General features: G+C 50.0%; 1 protein-coding gene across 5 annotated transcripts in view; it reads left to right on the plus strand.

Annotated features, from left to right (window-relative positions):
* NTRK3 (neurotrophic receptor tyrosine kinase 3) overlaps positions 1-18,607 on the plus strand; it is a 223,671-nt gene that overhangs the window by 50,225 nt on the left and 154,839 nt on the right. For all 5 annotated transcript variants that reach the window (XM_080396202.1, XM_080396201.1, XM_080396199.1 and 2 more), the window contains one exon: positions 10,893-10,961. In XM_080396202.1, the coding sequence (XP_080252328.1) occupies positions 10,893-10,961 (69 nt within the window). The remainder of the gene's footprint in view (positions 1-10,892; positions 10,962-18,607) is intronic.

Below are 18,607 nucleotides of genomic sequence, written 5' to 3' on the forward strand. Positions count from 1 at the left end.
CGGAGCCGCGATCCCCGCTTCCCGCTGCGTCCCACCCGCCCGGAGCCGCGATCCCCGCTTCCCGCTGCGTCCCACCCGCCCGGAGCCGCGATCCCCGCTTCCCGCTGCGTCCCACCCGCCCGGAGCCGCGATCCCCGCTTCCCGCTGCGTCCCACCCGCCCGGAGCCGCGATCCCCGCTTCCCGCTGCGTCCCACCCGCCCGGAGCCGCGATCCCCGCTTCCCGCTGCGTCCCACCCGCCCGGAGCCGCGATCCCCGCTTCCCGCTGCTTCCGGCCACATCCCGCCCTCCAGCCTGGGCCTGGCCCTCCACATGGGCCTGGGCTTCTCTGCCTCCCACCCTCCAGATTTCCAGGCCTTCCTGCCTCTGTCCCAGTTCAGCCTCCTGTCTTCCCTGCCTGCAGCTGGGCTTCCTTGCTGCCACATCAGCTCTGATGTCTCTGCCTGCAGCCTAGAGCCAGCCCTGGCCACCTTGCCTGTAGCATGGACCCTGGCCTCTAGCCTTGTCCAGGCCTCTTGGCCCTCCCTGCCTCTCTGCTTGCTGCCTGGCCTCTGATGCAGCCTCCCTGCCTGCACCTAAGCCTCCTGGCTTCCCTGCCTCTTCCTTGGCCCCAGCCTGCAGTTTGGCCTCCCTGCATGCAGCCCTGCCGCCTTTCACCTTCTCTTGGAACAAACTCCTTCCCCTTCCAGGCCTAGCCAAGCACCCCAGGGCAGGGAGTGGAGCTGTGGCTGTGCACACCTGATTGCAGGGGCAAGTTGGATGGAGCCATCCAGTGTGAGCCCACCGGAGGGGTGGCCAGCCTGGTTTCACTACAGCCGTGCCTTTATTCTTCCAACTCTCCCACTATGGAGCCAGTCTGTCGAGATGCCTGTTTGATAGATGCAATACAAATCTCCTGAGCTGCAGTGGTTTCTGGCGCTGGATTTGTTCTGCAGCGCGAATGGAGTTGTCTTGCAGCACTGCTATCCAGCTGCTGTTTGTGGGTTTCTCATATGAGTAGCTCTTTAGGAGATCTGCCATTCAACCTTACTGCAACCACAACCCATGGGCTCTGGCTAAATGTTTGTTGTATCCAGTTGTGTGTGTTGATAATTGTGGGTAATTTGCTGTCTCAGAATAATGAAAGAATGCCTGCTGCAGTCTGAAGTACTCGGTGCTTCATGGTGATTAGTCTTTTCATTTGAAAATGTTCCTGACGGTGACCAATATTTGAAGATAAAGGGTGGGTGAAAGATATTTCTCCTTTCCAAGTACATCATGTGTTGAGAAGAGCAGGAAAAGTGTAACTGCCTTGTCCAGATGTTCTTGTGTTTTTTGACGGAGCTAATTGTCAAAGACAAAACATGTTTCTGCTTTTGGGGTGGTTATAAGCAAGAAGTGTATCAAGCAGGCTTTTCTGGACTCTGACTGCATTAAGTCACCAATAGTTCCCTGTCCCCCTCATCTAATCGTGCCTGGAGCTGTGATGAGGCATGTTGTACCATGGCTCAGGTGTAGCTGGAGGCAGGTGTCTGCTCAGGGTGTTGCTCCTCCCTGTGTGCTCAGCTGCTGCAAACAAGGACTATGCCTGTGCTCGGGTGTGCTCTAGGTGTCTGCTGCCTCCCTGCTCCTCATCCCCACCCCACAGGCCCCTGGAGGGAAGCAGCAGCCTGGTGCGAGGCAGCTCCCTGCTTGATGCTGTCTGTCTCTAAGGCTGAGTGTTTTTCTTGCTGTTTGATGAGGTGTAGTGGGAGCACGTCAGCCTCACCTCCCGCTGCAGCCAGGAGCCTCCGCACAGCATGGGAGGTGGCAGCTGCCATCTCCACTGGCTGACAGCATGGTCCCTTCAGTCCCCTGTTCCCCATGTGTGTACCTCCCCATAGCAGCCCAGTGTCCCGTGTGCCCCCCAGCTCTGGTCCCTCATGGGAGCCTCCCAGCCCCCTGTGCTGTGGGTGTAGGTGGCTCCGCTCCCTGCCAAGGTGGGGTGAGTGCTGTAGGCTAATGGCAGGCTTTCTTTTCATTAGCTGGTGTAAACACAGCTCTTTGGCAGCAGCCTGCTTTTCTGAGCCCAGGAAGACCATTTTTCCTTTTATTTATAATTTTGTGAAGTGTCAAGCCACAGAATTTTTAATGATAATAAGCAGCAGAGGAAACTTATTCATTCATTGTAAAGGTGGGTGTCATTCCAGGGCTGTAGGTTGTTTTTTTTAATGCTTCCCTCGCAAGAAATGTTGGCTGCTCATGCAACCTGCCTTCCAGTGTGCTCAAGTGACCTTCCCTGCGAAGCTCACCACTGCAGTTCCTGCTTGGCTCAGTGGCTTTCCAGACCCTGTCCCATGCAGGACCTGTGGTCCAAGTGAACTGGGAAAGAAGAAGCAAGGAAAATATAGTGGGGTGGGCGTATTCATGTGCTTGGTGAGGTGCAATGGAACAAAAGGGAGTCACAAGTTCTCAGTCTCTTGCTTTCTCCTGTTGCTGTGCATTGCTTACATCTGCTTCCCAGACCAGCCTCTGTGATGGATTTGACTGCTGAGGAAAAGCAGGGAAGAGCTTTTTGGGATTACATGTAGCGCTTGCCTTCTGTCAGCCTATGAAGCTGCCAGTGGTGACTGGAAATAAAAAGTGGATCCATGGCATATGGAAGGACCAGGGCTCCTTCCTGAGGTGCAGAAAGGCAGAGAGCAGATCTCAGAGCAGGTCAAAGATGAGCAGGGGGATGGGATGCAGCTGTGGAAGGGACAGGGACCAGTCTGAAGAGAGGACTGCAAGAAAGGATTGGAGCAAGGATTCATTAGGAAAGAAGGTTGAAATGGAGTGGAAGGGTGATGGGCTGTAGAAAAGGTGATGGGGAAAACTGATCTGGAGGGGGGGCGTGCCTTGAGGTAGGGAAGAAGCATATGTGTGTAAGCTCTGCAGGGGGAAGCAAGTGTAAGGGAGAAATGGGTTTGCTAGAAAATGCTTGAGAACTGTGCCTTGAATAAACCAGAACCTTCCTCTCCCCCTTCGATGAGGCTTTGTAGGCAATATTAGAATCTTCCTAATTATTTTTCTTGGACGAGTTTTACGATCCTGATGATATTAATTATTCTTAAAGGTCAACAGCACTCACTTGAATCCCCTTCTGTTCTATCATGTAATCAGTTAATTAATTGGAAACCATTTAGCAGTGTCTGCTGAGAGCTTAGCCTGCCTTATGCCCTGTTGTTTTGCTATTGCTGGGAGATATATATGTGTATGTGTATGTATATATATATATTTTCATATTTGTACCCCTTCCTTTCTTCAGAGGCTCTGCAGAGTGCTTGGCACTGTCCCAGCCCATCACAGCCTCTGACACCCCTCCCTGAGGCAGGCAAATTGGGACTCAGGCCTAGCTGTTACATTCCAACCGCCCTGCAAGGGTAGTGTTTGAGATTACTTAGGGCTTGCTGACGTCCAGGCATCCAAGTAGGTGTCTGGGTTTTTTTCCTTAAGATAAATTTGATGCAAGAGCCCTCTAACGGCTGAGAGCACAGCCCTGGTTCAGGAGTGAGAGGGAGGACCAGGCACTGTCCCAGTGCATCTGTGCTTGATGTGTTGAAGTTGAGGCTCTTGTGTGGTCCTTGTCCAGCTCTCCCAGTGCCTGCCTGGGGATCTGGGGTGACCTCCCAGTGGCAGTGGTATCTCCTGAGCACTTGTCCTTGCTTACTCCAGTGCAAGCAAGGGGGAGGTGGTGGGAGACACATGTGAGCCTGGGAGGGCACATGTTTGGGGTCTGTTGTCACTGTGTACTCAGAGATGCAGGGAAGTGCCCCTTAGGCACAGCTCTCCTTCCCATGCTGTCTCCTAGAGCTGTGCTTCGCTGCAGTACAGAGCGATTTGGTTTGCTTTGGGTCCACTGGAAACCTGTGAGTAGGAGGCATTCCCCAGTCATTCTCTGTTCCCAGCTCAAAGAAACATGCAATTTGAAGCAAACAGGCGGGATAAACCCAACCCCTCACTGGAGCTGTCAGCTGGCAACCCTTGTTCTCAGTCGGCACACATCTCCAGTATTATTTCTGTATGCCGAAGCAGGAGAAAAGCCCAACATATAGTTATATTTTGGGCCTAATAGATCCAAAATTACTACAGTTTGGGAGAGAAGAGATGGGGTGGGGGCAGAACAGGCTTGAGGATGTCTCAGCTGCAGGAGGGCAGCCGTGGGGAAGGGCTCTTGCCCGTTGCAGGTTGGTTTTCCTTTAGCAGAAGACTGACATGTTCTGTGGATGCTGCTGGACTCTGCCCTGCAGGGAAGCTGGCAGGCAAAGCAAAAGCAACTGCAGGCTGACCCAGCTTTTAACCTTTCCTCAAGTCCTCTGAGAGCCCAGATGTCTTTGGAGAAGAGCAGTGGAAAATGTACACAACAGGGGGAGAGATGATCAGAGTCCAGAGGGCCAGATCCCTGCATCTGTTCCACCTCGAAGCATAGGGGACAGCATTACCCACATCTGGTGACAGCTTCCCATCTGTACCGTCCACTGAACAAAAACTGTGAGCAACAATAAACTCTGAGGGGTGATTTGCCTCCAAACAAAGCTTCATGCAGCTGGGAGATGCCTCAGAAGAGATGACTTAGAGGGTGTGGGAGCGTCATGGGGTTGGGTGGCCTTTAAAATGTTTTGGGATGGGCTGGGATGAAGGCAGCAGCAGGAGATGGCTTGCTGCATTGGCAAAGGCTGTGGGAGGAGAGGCGTGGGGCAGATGTGCTGCTGGCACAGGGTGTGGGAGCCCTGTGATGGAGGCGTGGTGCCTTACGCTTTCCCACTTGCTCTGCAACTTCTGTTTTGTAATGCTATTGTTTAAAGAACAATGCAGAGGACCAGCCTCTTCCACCTCCTTCAGCCCTGTTTCAGTGACAGTAGGGATTCTTTACAAATCAAGGTCGTGCAGCTGGGAAATACCGAGGGGTTGGGCAGTTCCTCCTTGGGCACTGCACCTCTAGGGCTAGTGGGTGTGCATGTGGAGTGGCAGGGTCTCTTGTGTGTCACCAGTGATGTTCTCTTGCTCTCCTTTGATGCAGGATGCCTTGAGTTTGGAAAATTATTGCCAGTTCTGGTTGTAGCCCTAGAACAAGGAGTATTTTGGGCTGGAAAGAGATGATTGTGATGGGATATGCTGCGTGATGCATGCCTTACAAGGCACAGGACGGTACCTGTGGATGTGAGAAAGGAATTAGTTATGCTGTCCAAACTTACAAAGGAAGATTGAGTCTCAGACGCTTTTTGATTCTGCAGTGTTCAGGGTTAGTAAAGACCCGAGTGTTGCTAAGGGGTTGCTTGATGAGCCGAACTGGAGGTAATGCCAAATCATGGCTGGAGGACTTCTGTAAACTGTCTTATTCCTCCACAGCATCAATACACATGTTCTGGTGCTGAGTCTGGGCAGGGAGCACAAGCGGGAGAACTGCTGGCAGCTATGAAATCTCAGGCTGACCAATCTAACAGTGTCCTGTTCTGCTAAGTCTGCTTCCCGGGCGTGCGAGGTTTGCATGCACTTGGCATTGCCCAGTGCTTTTGCAGGCTCTATCTCAAGCACGTCCTGCTGGGGCTTTGTGCTGAGCTATTGGAGTTTTCAATTGAGTCTAATATTTGCAGAGCCTGATTTGTGGGGAGGCCTGTACTGCCACAGCTTCTGGGACTTGCTGGGGTAATTTTAGCACATTCATTAAGGGAGGACAGTACATTTTTTCCCTTAATGAGCAAAGCTGCTTACTAAACAGGAAAAGGAGGGAGGGGGAAGGGGAGGGTAGGGCGGGCGATGGGGAGTGTAACATTGCATTTAGAGGTCACTGGAGTTATCTGGCAGGGACAAACAATCCCCAGAGTGACTTTCCAGTGTTTTTCTGGTTCAAACCCAAAGCTTTAGCGGCTTACTTGCTGCAGAAATGACGTCTGGATGGAGCTACCTCTACACCTACAGCAGCGTGTGAGGCTGCTGACACTTTCCTCTCCTGTGGCCACCAGTACCCGGCCAAGGCTGCAGCGAGCTGTGATATGATGGGAAGCACCTGTTGTGCCTAAAGCATGGGGGATATCAAGGGAGTCCCACAGCACTGGGGAACCGCAGGTGAGGATGTGCATCTTGCCTGTCATTTCTGCCAGGCAGTCGCTCGTGCTCCCTCAGCCCCAGCTGCTCTGCACAGTTAATCCCGCTCCAATCACAATTTTCAGAGTGGCACCATGTTATTAAAATGTGTGAAAAACTTCTCTCGTGTAGAAGTAAATGTGTCAGATTGGCAACAAGGACAAGTGGAGGATGGAGATGTGTGGAGAAGGGACAGGCATGGAGGGTCCCTCCCCAGCAGCAGTGTTTCTGCTGTTGCATCAGACTGAACTGCATAATATAGCCTACAGTTTAATTACAGGGGCTCCTGCTTCTTGGTGTCATTAATGAGGCAACTGGCTTAATTTAGCTGAATAAAAATGGCTTTAATAATGGAAAAAAATTTGGCTGCTGGGTAATTGAGAGAGAAGACATGCTGTCTCCTCTTGCACTGAAGTCCACTTATTCTGGGCTGCATGGATTCAGACTCCTCTTTTTGTCCCGCACCCGCCCATTCCTTATTAAATGCAGGAGTTTGTTCAGAAGGTGAACTTCAGCGACTCCATCTCTGTCATGTACTGGGACAAAATGGCAGTAGTCACCTCCCCTCCCCTTCCAGTCACCAGCAAGGTCTCAGCAGTGCCTGTGGGGGAGTGCAGGACACAGCATGTTCCCTCCTGAAACATAGTAGGAGGATGGATGGAAGGAGATGGCAAGAAGTGGGACTATGCTGTCACTCAGTGATAACATCCTGCCTTTGAGGGGTGTGGGGGGCTCCTGGTGGGGGTATGGTGTGATGAGCCACCTGCAAAGCAGGAGGCTTAGGACCATGGCTGCTGCAGCGGGAGGAGAGGAGAGTGGTGTTGAGCCTGAGTCACGAGTGGATTGGATGCCTGCTGCCCTGGACCTGGTCCAGGTGTGCTCCATCCAACTCCCTCTCCCTACTCAACTCCTTTGAAACCTACTCCAGAGGCAAAAAGGACCCTGGCAGCTATTTCTAAAGAATGTCTCTGTGGAAAAGAGCATCCTGTGAGTGATGGAGAAAATGTCCCATGGTGGAGAAGCAGTTTGAGTATGTTCCAGGAGCACTGATGGCAAGTCTGTCCTGTTCACTGCTGAGAAATATGCAGGGAAGGTATTTTATTCCCTTCCCCCATGTTTCCTCGATGTGTGATGTGCCGTATTTTATTACAGGTAGAGCTGATGCATAGGCTGTTATAAAGGCTCTCTGGCAAGCTCCGCTACAGGACTGCTTCCACTTTCCTATAACTCTGCCAGATTTTAATTGCTCAGGCTGAAGTTTTCTGTGTTGGGTGTCTGCTTCTGCCTGCATTTTTTTGGGGTGGGGGGAATTATTTCTTTCTAGTTTCAAATAAAAACCTGCTCAAATGTTTGAGGCAGTGGAAGGGAGCAGGGGAAACAGTCTGTTTTGTTCAAGCTAGAAAATACTGGTGATGCTCCTGTTGCAGAGCACCTGCACCCTCCTTTTCTGGAAGGAAAGAAACATTGTGAAAGGACAGATTTTCCTTGGAAGACTTGATTTTGCTTTGGGACGTCTCCTTACACAGGCAGAATGGCTCTTGATCCAGTTGGAGGGGAGAAGTTTTGCAAAGGACGTTTGGGCGTGGATAGGGGAGATGAGGACTGGCCGCTCTTGTTGGGACACTGGGGTTGGGATTGGAGGATATAAAAGTGGGGAAGATCATAGGAAATTTGGTTGTGAATAAGGAAATTTGGGGTGGAGAAGTATTTGGGGAGAAGTGGCTGGGTGAGGTGGGAAGCAAACAGCTTGGGGAGAACTGGCACAGGAGGATAGAGGTTCTGGTCAGTGCAAGCGATGGGCATTTGGAGGTGACAACAGACTCAGCCTTGGAAACAGTGACAGAAAGGCAAAACAGGCAGCTGAAACTGGGAGAGGACTATTCCTGTGTGGGAGTGCCTTGATTTCCCCTAATCCTGCCTATCTATGCTTTACAAAATACTGGGAAACTCGGTGTGTGCAGCCAAGGATTGAGCACAGGGGGAGCCTTGCAAAGCACTGAACAGGACTTACAAATCGCCAGAGCTCAGAGCTTCACCTGTGGAGCCATAATTTAATCTCCTTGTGTGCATCTACTGTGATACCGTCTTTAATTACACAATCACATGCTATTTTCCCTGGGAAACCTGCCCCATCCAGTGCGCGGGATGGATCTGTTCTGGGAGAAATGAATGCTGTGCAGTGAGGTTTCTCCATGGGAGCGCTCTATCTTTTGTGGCAGAAGTCATTAGATGTACCTTTTGCATGTGGAAACCCAGTCCTGGCTTCTTTGACCTTTGGAGGTTTTGTGACTGCAGTGGCATATTTTTAATGTATGTTTGTGTGTGCAGCCTGTCTCTGTGCTGAGATCGTGGACCTTTACAAGGGTCCATTGTAAGGAACTTTCTGATGTTTTAAAGTGTCCGTTCAAGGTGTCTGTTTCCAATGGCAAACCTGCTCCTCCCCGTGTGTGTCCTGGCTGATCTGAAGCAGAGCCGTTGGTGTGTGTTCCCCTGACTGGCCCTGCAGAAGTCAGGTTGGATTGGACACAGTCTTTGCCCTTCGAGAGCAGCATCTCCTGCCAGATGTGTGCAAGCGCAGACCCATCTCCTCTTTGCCTGATACTTGCTCTGGTTTGTTGTCTGGGGGAAGGAGGAGGTGGTAGGAGTTGGTTTCCAGGGGCTGCAGGAGAAGCACAGCACATCTGCCTGGCAAAGCTTCTTGCATTAGTGAGGATGTTTCCTTTCTCCGTCTCTGTGTCCTAAATTGTAATAACACGATCATGCTATTTTTGATTCCCTTATTTGCGTGGAAAGCCTGTTGTTTTTTCTCTTTCAGAATCCAATTTTCTCTTGACATTTCTGCCTAATGTAGCAAAACATGACCTTTGAGAAAGGACATTCCAGTAAGATTCACTCCCTCCTCTGCATCTCTGCCTCTCTCCTACATCTTGCTGTCTCTCATGCATCCCCCTTTACGCTTCCTTCTTTTCTCTGGTTGGGGGAGGGAGTTTACTGTCTCGCTTTTCAGTAGCAGCGAGCTGCTCCTTCCCCTCCTACTTTTCATCTGTCTTTGCAAAGTTTCCAGGTGCTCAGTGCTCCGGGGTGGATAAAAGAGGGAGGTTTGCAATATTCCACCCCCCACCCCCATACCCCCCCACTTAACTTCACCTGCTATTTTTGCCACCTTTCCGAAGTTTATTGGAGTCTGGAAGCAGTTTGTCTACAGCCGTAGGAACGGTGGGATCTTGGTCATGTGAAATGAGGTACCTGTGGTTTGCCGTGGTTTCCGCAGCGGGATAGTCCGATGTGAAGCAGAGCCAGAATTTAATGATGCAGCACTGGGCCATCATGGTGTTTGGGCTTATTCTTCTGCCAGCCTTGTGGAGAGCCTTTGGGATCGTGGTTTGCTGTGTGAACTGCAGCGGCTTCCCCATTCCTAACTACAGAATTTTGGGCTTCAGAGCATCGCTTGGTAGCAGGTGGGACAGGACCAGAGTTGCTTTTGCCTTGTCAGTCCCTGGGCTGTGCCCTCTGCATCTGCCCAGTGTACCTGCCCTTGCTGCAGCCTGGTGTAAGGTGATGGATGAATCTCTCGTCCTAAATTCTTGTGTCCGAGACCTGCAGTGGCAAGAGCCATTCCAGGATTTGTTCTCTTGGTTTTACCATGTTTCTGTAAATCAAACGGGTTGTGGGCTGAGGCTAGCATGGGTAGGCTGTCCACTGTTGTCACCTCATCCCGTACCTCCTTTCTGGCCAGCTGAGAGTTTAATGAACCTCCAGGTCATTTGTGCCTCTGGTGCTTCACCACTGTTCCCAGCAAGCAGGGCTGAGGCAGGAGGGCATCTGCAGCCTCGTGCCGAGCTGTCCTGCCTGCCCACAGCCTGCCTGCGTGGCTCGCAGCGGGGCAGGAGCTGGTGATGACAGGGAGGGATTCAGCTAAGGATGTGAGGCAGCACCTCCTGGGTTTTCTGGAGGCCAGCATAGGCCTGGGAGGATTTGGGTTTCTGCCAGACCCTGTGACCACGCATCCATCTGCTCACCCCATGGGCTGGTCCCTCTGTGACTCTCAGGCTGGCCAGGCACCCCCAGGAAGGCTGCCTGCTGCAGTAAGCGTTTCATTGCCGTCTTCTCATGCTGTTAGAAATCTGGGACTTTTCTCTTTCCACTTGGTCTGCCCCAAACACATTTGTTCCTCTTGTTCTTAGTATTTTGGTTGCTTTTACACTCCATCCTCTTTGGCTTTCAGGTAGATGAGAGCTTTCTCAGGTAGATGAGATTTATGATTTTGCACAATTGGGCAGATGGAGAGAGGGATGGGGAGCTGCTGGCTGTTGTAGTGGCGGAACCCTTGGGTGCAACACCACAGCCGTACCAGGATGCTTTGAGCGCACAGCTACTGCAGATCATATGATAACACCTTGGGTAATCATCATGCTGTCATTTGAACCTGGCTGTTACTATTTTTGACATGAGGTTTGTGCTTAATTTATTGTTCAAGTTACAAAATTAGACTTGTTCTTTCTGCTTGTGGTTGATTGAGCTCTGGATTCATGGGCAAGTATCAGACAGATCTTGCTCTGTTTGTATTTTTTTTTTCCTTAACGTTGCAGTAGGATATAGACAGTTTGCTCCCTTGGGGGAAAAAAAAGTAAAATGAAAAACTTCCATTTAGGCTTGTCCTCATTAAAACCTCTCATTATAAGATCTAAAGTTGGGTCCTAAACTGCTTGACAGCCTCCCCATCGAGGAGGATGATGAGCCCTGCGGAGGCGGTAGGGCCACGTGCAGGAGGAATTATTTACCGTGACTTTTTTTTTTCTCGTTAATTTTCAGAGACCTCTCTGGGAACCGGCTCACCACTTTGTCATGGCAACTCTTCCAGACCCTGCGACTCTTTGAACTGTAAGTCCCACCCTGGAGGTATCTCCTGGGAGAAGAGGGGAGGCTGAGAGGAGGAACGATTTCCAAATAGAGCTATTTTGAAGCCTGTGAATAATTACCTAATACTCCAGTGGGCAGCACCATCCTTGGGAGGGTTTCCCAGGTACGGGAGCACCAGAGCAGAACTGCTTCTCTTTTAACTTCACAGCAGCTGGCTAATTAACGTCGGGATGATGAACAAGTCATGCTTGGGGTAGTAAATGGTTCACTAATTCTGGGAACACATTAGAAATACTTACTAGATTTTGCGCAGACCTTCTCAAACACTTTCTCCTCATCTGTTGCAGCGTAGGGCTAACCATTTTGCTTTAGCTGATGGTCAGGCTTTATAAGACACCCCTTCTTTTTAGGTGAATGACACTGTTGCTCTCTAGCAGTCAAGGCACCTCCCAGCTCCTATGTGGGAGATGAGGTAGTGTTTCTCCTGGGGCACCAGTGGCCTTCAGCCTGCTGAATTATTGATAGAGCATTCAGCACTGTGCTTGGAGAATAAGTGGACATGAAATCAATGGAGCGTTGCCCTGATGACCTGTTTTGTTGAATTTTAGAAATTCTTGTTTGGTGGGTATAAAAAAAATAAATATATATATATATGTAGGATTTGTCCCAGAGGAACCTGGGAAGCTCCATTCATCCTCACTGATGATCAATAGAGCTGTAAGCTAGAAGTGACTTATGAAAGAATAAAGACAGTCTTTCAAGTGGGAGTAAGTGTGTTATCACCGGTGTTACTGTAGTGTATTTTATTTCTGTCAAATTGTTAAATGAAAAATACTAATAGTGATATTAGAAAATAGAGAAACGCCCTTCTGATGGGGAATCTGGCTTGCAGAGTTAAAATGCTGAATTTGGAATTTGTCTCCTTGCTGATTACAGCTCTAAATATTTTTCAATCCTGGCTCAGGTTTCAAGTTTAATAGCATGAGTCATTTGTATTCTTAGACCTTTACTTATTGTCATTGCACCGTCTGGCAAAACTCAGATTGATGGTTGTTATCCAAGAGAGACCCAAGAGTGGAGGAGCAAATGGGGCTGCAGTCCTGAGCTAGAGGCACTGGCAGGGTCTGGGGTAACGGTGAGCCTGCAGATTAATGGGAATACTTCCAGCGGGGCTCGTTTTTATGTGGCTTTGTTTCATTTGGTCATATTTTGTTTCTTCAGGCGTGTCCCTGGTCTGCCAGCCCAAGTCAGACTCAAAAGACCAATGCCAAGCACAAAGGGAATTGAGATACTGCTGTTTGGGCAGCAAAGTGTACTTGTTCCCACCTGATGAAGAATACATCTGTGTTGTCCTGATATGGTGATCCTGCCAGGGAAGCAGGTGTGCTTGGGGTGGCTTTGGTTGGTGTCAGCAGAGTCACTTGGGGCCAGCACTCTGCAGCCTGGCAAATGGGAAGGAACTGAATTGCTTGGCTGCGGTCGGAGCTGTGCTCAGAGCGGTTTTCTCAGAAATAATAAGCCCCACTTAATGAAAGAAGTAATGCAGATGGAAATGTAGGAGATCACAGGGCTGATTGGTAAGAGGAGATGACGGGGTGGGAAAGCAGCCCTGATGTGACGCACAGTGTCCTCAGTGTCCCGTGGGGAGGCTCAGCACCATGTGGGGCTGGAGCCTCGGCTAGACCTCTCCTGCCACCATGTTGCAAAAGGGATCTTGGCAAACCACCCGCTGGAACCAGCTCCAGTGATCAACTTATACCTACAGATGCACGTGCCTGCAGGGTCTGGCTTTTGCTGTTGGCTGGGCTGGAGTAACAGCTTGGTCAACTTTGTTTTGTTTTTTTTTTTTTTTTCTGAAGAATTGCTTTGTCATTGGTGCTTCCTGACAAATGTTCCTCTCTGGGCTCCACGTCACTAAGGTCCCTCCACCCATGTGAGCACAAGTAGGATGGTCAGTACCAGAATAACATGATGATGGTGTTCCCCAAAAGTGTGATGGGAGAGGGATGTTTTAGCTGATGCCCGCTGGGATGTCGGTGTTAATAGGGCAGGAGGATAAGTCTGCAGTGTCCTCCTTGGGGCCATGAAACTGTCCAGATGAACTTTGAATTTTTTTGAGACTAGACAGTGTGGAGGTGTAGCCTGAGCCATGGGGTCTGAATCATTGTTCACGTAAAGATGCTGGTAGTTAAGGAAAAGACATACATTATCTACTGTGGGGTGGTCATGGTCCTGAGTGCTAAAAGGAAAGGAACCTGTTGAGGAAAAGCAAATCCCAAGATGGGGGAAGATTAGTAATGGATGTGCCAAAGTGGGAAATATTTTATTTTTTTTAGACATGCAGAGGATGGGTGAGTAGAAGACAGTTTTTTGGCACACTGAGCTCCAAGGAGGCTTCCAGAATCTGGGAAAGAGACAGAATACATGGCCCACATAAAGTGAGTGTGAAGCACTGGTGAAAGCTAGAAAGGGAGTTGCAGACTGACATCAGCCAAGGACTTGAAGTTGAGCCAAAACTCTCTGGAAGGGAAGAAGGTGGTGAGCAGCAGAGACCAAGGCAGGCAGGCTGAGCAGCAATACTTGTGCATGGCCATGGAGAGGCCAGAAGACCCTAGGGACACATAGATGCTGGCAAGAGTCTGCTCTTCTCAAGAAGGTTACGTCTACAGGGAGGGTTGGTGGGACAAGTGGGTGCAGGCACGCAGCAGTTTGCCAGAGGCACCTGATATTGAGTACTAGTGCTGCCAGGCAGTTGGGGATCTGGAGGGACGGTAGTTACTGAAGGCAAAACTGTGACTTACAACGAGGCAGCTCAGAGCAGCAGAGCATGTGGGAAGGGAAGCTATGGGAGGATCATCTCCAGCAGGGTGTTGGGAGGAGAGGAACTACAACTGATGCGACTCGGAGATTGCCAGGGAACGTGAGACCTGACAAAGCCACTCAGTGAACACAGAGCAGGAAGGAGCAGAAGATTAATGGGAAGATCATGCCATGCTATGAAAGCAGGCAGGTGGATGGGAACTTGGGGCTTGAAACAGCTGCCTGGCTGCATTCAAGGCATCACAAGCTCGGGAAGATGGTACTGCTTTAAAGCAGAATTTCTTTTCTTGTTCAACAGAGCTGAGACTTTCCTCTGCTGACTCACTGAAGAAAGGATGGCAAAAATGAGGCACAATTCCAAAGAATATTATCTTTCTCCTCCTGGCCAGAAGCAAGGCTTGGAATTGTTTCCAGTAAATCCAGTTCTAATTCCCACAGCATGGGCCGATCTTTACCAGCAGGGCTTGGGTTAATGTGTGCGCAGCTCTCCTAAGTCTGAAGTTGAGTGTGTACAGGGAAGAATCTGACACATGCAACAGCTCATAAACGTTGGACTTAGAGCCTTTCTTATCCAGAAGTCACAGCTGGTTTCCTCTGTCATGTCCTTGGCTTCCTTTGTCATGTCCTCAGAGAGCTCAGGGCTGACATTTCAAGAAATTCCTTCCCGGAAAGACTTAAGACTCTGGATCCAATTACATCTTTGGTTGTATAAAACCTTGTAGTCCTGAACATCTTGCTGTTCTGCCCAGCCCATCAGCATTTCTAATACCAGCAGTCCCTGCCAGCTTGCCCTGCGGTAGATTTCTGCAATGCTACAGCAAGAGGCTTTGGTGGGAACGGGGCACAGCAGCATCACTTAATGTTATGAGTCTAACTTAAAGTCGTCTGTGCCTCCAGCTTAAGAACTTATTGCCGCCAACAGTCACTCTAATAGAGTTGTAGCTAGACAGTGGGTACTTGCCTGCTCTCTGCATTAGCTAATCCAGCCGTCAGATGCCACGCATCACTCCTGTCTGAGTTCTTCCCTTTCTGTTCCATCCCTTTCTGGCAGGGGTTCGGAAATAAGAGTTCTGGCTGGACTGCCAAAAGAAGCCCTGGTTCAGGGAAATAAATAGAAATGAAAAACAAAAGTAGGTTTTGTTTTCTGTCTTCTGGGGTGCCCTTGGGTTCTCAAGCTTAGGGAAGTGGTCTCAGTCCCGAGGTGTAGAGGAATGAAGACAGTGGGTTTGTTAGTGTTGATAACATGCAGCTGTGGCCTTGCCTCAGAGGCAGTGGGTTGATTGACATGGATGATGTGCAGGTGTAGCTCGTTCCTGCTAAGTGGTTAAATAGCCCTGAGGACTGGAGGAGAGGGGGTCAGATGGAGGAGGAGTAGTGTGGTCTGACCTCTGGAGGAAGCAGATACAGCATGGATGGTAGAATCAGACCAATGGTAAAGCCTTGTTGCAGTCTACTAGTTTGATTGTGCTGCAACACTGAGGTGGGAGAGTTTTGAATTACAAATGAATGAAACCTTGGCAGCAGTTTTATGTGAACTAAGACAGGAGAAGCATGGCGAGGACCTCCGCTGCCCTCTGAGGGGCTTTAGCTGTGGACAGCTTTGTTTTAGCTGAGAGGGGAGGTGTGGGACAGCGTGTGCGTCTCATATATTTACATAGCCTGAAAAAAACCTGCTCAGGGTGTGTGTGTGAAGTCCTGTCTGTCCCAGTACGTACTGTGATGCTGATGGCATCTCCTTCTTGTACCGGTCCACCCTGGTGCGGGCTGTTCAGGGAGCCCTCGGTCTGTTGTGGGAGGCAGTGGGTACAGCTTTCGGCGGGGAGCAAAGCTGGGCTCAGCCAGATGCTTGCAGCATCGCTGTCTCTGAAGAGTTGACTTGGTGCCTGCATGGCTCTAGGGTTTCAGCTCTGTCGCTGTCCCCTCGAATGACAGTGAAGGGCGTGATCATTGCAGTTTTCTTCTGTCCCAAACACAAGCCCTGCAAGTGTGCCTGCCTCATGGAGGGGCTCTGCCCAGAGCACACCCTGCTACAAGCCTGTGCTTTGCCTGGGGCTGCTGGATGGGTCTGGCTCGTGTGTGGGTTTGGTCCCTTTTTGGGCCAGCTCCTCTGTGCAGGGAGCAGCTCTGCTTGTGCAGAGACCCCAGCTTGCTTGCGGCTGTGATACTTGCTCTTTCTCACAGGCATTTTCAGTTTTAACAAGGCCTTCAAAAGGTGCGGGAGTATGCGCAGCTCCTGAGAGCCTGTAACCAAGCGATGCTTTGGCAACATTTCTAAGCTAAGGTTACATGTGAAAAATGTCCTTTGGGTTTACTCATCCTCTCTGGGAGAAAGCTGTGTCAGATAAGTCTCATGAGAAGGAGCTCCTTGCCTTATTTCTTGCTGCTGCATCCTTTAAGCATACAGCAGCAATGAAGACCTCTTGGCTGCTCCACTGTGCCTTTCAGCACCAGTTTTTGTCCTTCTCACTGTGATGGGAGATGTGTCTGCAGCACATGGTGATGTCTTCTGGCCCAACAGTGGGTTTTGGCTAAAGGGCACCTTGTGTTCTCAGAGGTGCTTCTCCTACTTGCGGAGAAAAGAAGGTGCATTTATCTCGACAAGCAGAGGGTTGTAGGTAACGGAGATGTGTTACAGAGGTTGTGGGTGGAAGAGCTGGAAGGAGCTGCAGCTCCCAGTGATCCCTGCCAAGGGGTGGGGTCTTGAGGAGAGCAATGGAGGTCCAGGATTTTGGGCAGGCAAAGGACAGTGTGAGTGTGGAAATCCCTGTGCACCTTTCTGGAGAGCTGGCTGGCATGGCAGATCAGGCACCAAGCAAGGAATGAGGATGTCTCCTGCATGTCAAGAGTGCTTTTGCGATGCATGTTAGGGAAAACAGTTGCACACATCTGTCCCTCTTCTACCTGTGGTGCCACATCAGCTGCCAGTGGCACTCAGTGCATCCAGCTGGTGATGGAGTTAATTTGTGCAAAAGCCCCTGTGGGGGTCTTGATTAGAGAGAGTTACAGTGCTGATGTTGGGGCAGGGCTGATGTTGGGGCAGGTCATGGGTAAGTTCTGCCCTGAAGCCCGCTGCTCCTGCATTATTCACGGGCCTTCATGAATTAGCAATGGGCCAGGAAGGCTGCTGGCTATTACTTACACAGTTGCCCTTACCTGCTACGGCAGTGGCTGTCCCCAGCAGCCTCATTTCGTGAGGATATTTGCAACGGAGCAGAATTTCTCCCCCATTGCCTCTGAGCTCTCCTGGCTCCCTGCCTGGTCCCAGGGTACAACTCTGGTTACCTGATCTGCTGTTAGCAGAGTCCACGGCTCTTACCCACGTGCCATTCCATGCCCTGCTGGTAGCAATGACCTTGGGAGAGTCCGGAGGAGAACATGGATTCATGGACATGCTGGAGAGAATGCAAAGCCTGTATGAGGCCCTGGCAGTATCCACCATAGCATGCAGGGAATTCCTTGTCATTCAAATTCCACCAAATCACAGTACTGTTCTGCTCTGGTCTGTTTAAATTCAGTGCTTTTGGCCTTTTGAGTCACTTGTCAACCTGTGTTGCAAAGGTTTAGGTGCTTTTCAAGGGAAAAGAATGAACTAATGAAAAGCCACAGAGTGAAGTTTAACACAGTGTTTATTCTAAAACATGCACACAAAAAGTCAGATGGCATCTAGTTCTATAAGAAGATTCAAAATGGCATCATTAGGGTTCAGGTTTAACACCCATGGGTGCTATCAGCAGATCCTTTCTTCTCCTCTTGCTCCTTTTGCCGTACTGTATTGACAAAACATCAGCTGCATGTGTTTGGAAGGTCGTTTCCAAATCCTGTTAGCTGGTGGAATTAATTTTGTAAAAGCAATCATGGATTTTGCAGTAATATACAGAACAGACTAGAAAAACAGCTTCCCTGCTGTATGACAGGGGGATCTAGATATCATGTGAAGCAACGGTCTGACATTGGAATGTACCTTTCTGCTTTGGGGTGACTGAGCTCACCTTTTGCAGTGCTGGCTTCTCTGCTTCCTACTTTCTTTCACTCACACAGTGATGTGGGGAGATAATTTGTTTGTTCAGGCTGTATCTCCTCTTTTGCTCAAGTTACCATTGCAACCCACGTTGGTAACTCGGTCTGGCCTGGCTGAGCACTGGGCTCTCCTCCCTGCTGGGATTTGGCCTCCTTGCATCTCCATAGAGAGCAAGCTTCAGGGCTTTAAAAATGTAAATGAAATGGTTAATAGGTTGGAAAATCAATTATAATAAACATCCCTGGTATATAAACCATATATAAGTGTGGTTTAAATGAAGTACATTAAAGACAGTGCTGCTTTTCTTGGCCAGGTCAGCAGGGTCTCAGTGCAGTGCTCTCTGATTTGATTAAAATGCATGATACCCTGTGCATTAGCTCATGTCCTGGGTCACCAGGAGGCTGTGTTTGTCCAAGGTACTTGGGAGAAGAGCTGCCAGCTTTGCTGAGTGCTAGTGGGGGCTGCAGGTGTGCTTTACCCAGCAGGATCTTGGACCCCCACTGAAGTAGGATTTGAAGATGTGAATCAATGTTTTAGGGCAGTGGGGAGCCACCTGCTCTTTTGCTGAGGGATGAATGTTTTGGGTGTCTGGGTAGCTGCGGGACTGAGCTGCAGATGTGCAGATCTTGCGGTGAAAGACGTTGCATGTGCCTGTGTGCGGCTCTGGGAGATGTAAAACCTTGTGTGAATGCATGGATGTGTAACCTCTGTCTCTCTGAAGGTGGAAGAGACATAAATAACGAGTACCAGAAGACCCCAGGCAAATAACATGGAGGAGATTCTTCTTTAGCTCTGAAGGGCCCCTTGCACCTGCGTGGTGGCTATCCTC

This window comes from Falco punctatus (assembly GCF_963210335.1).
Source record: "Falco punctatus genome assembly, chromosome: 7".
NCBI classification, from domain to species: domain Eukaryota; kingdom Metazoa; phylum Chordata; class Aves; order Falconiformes; family Falconidae; genus Falco; species Falco punctatus.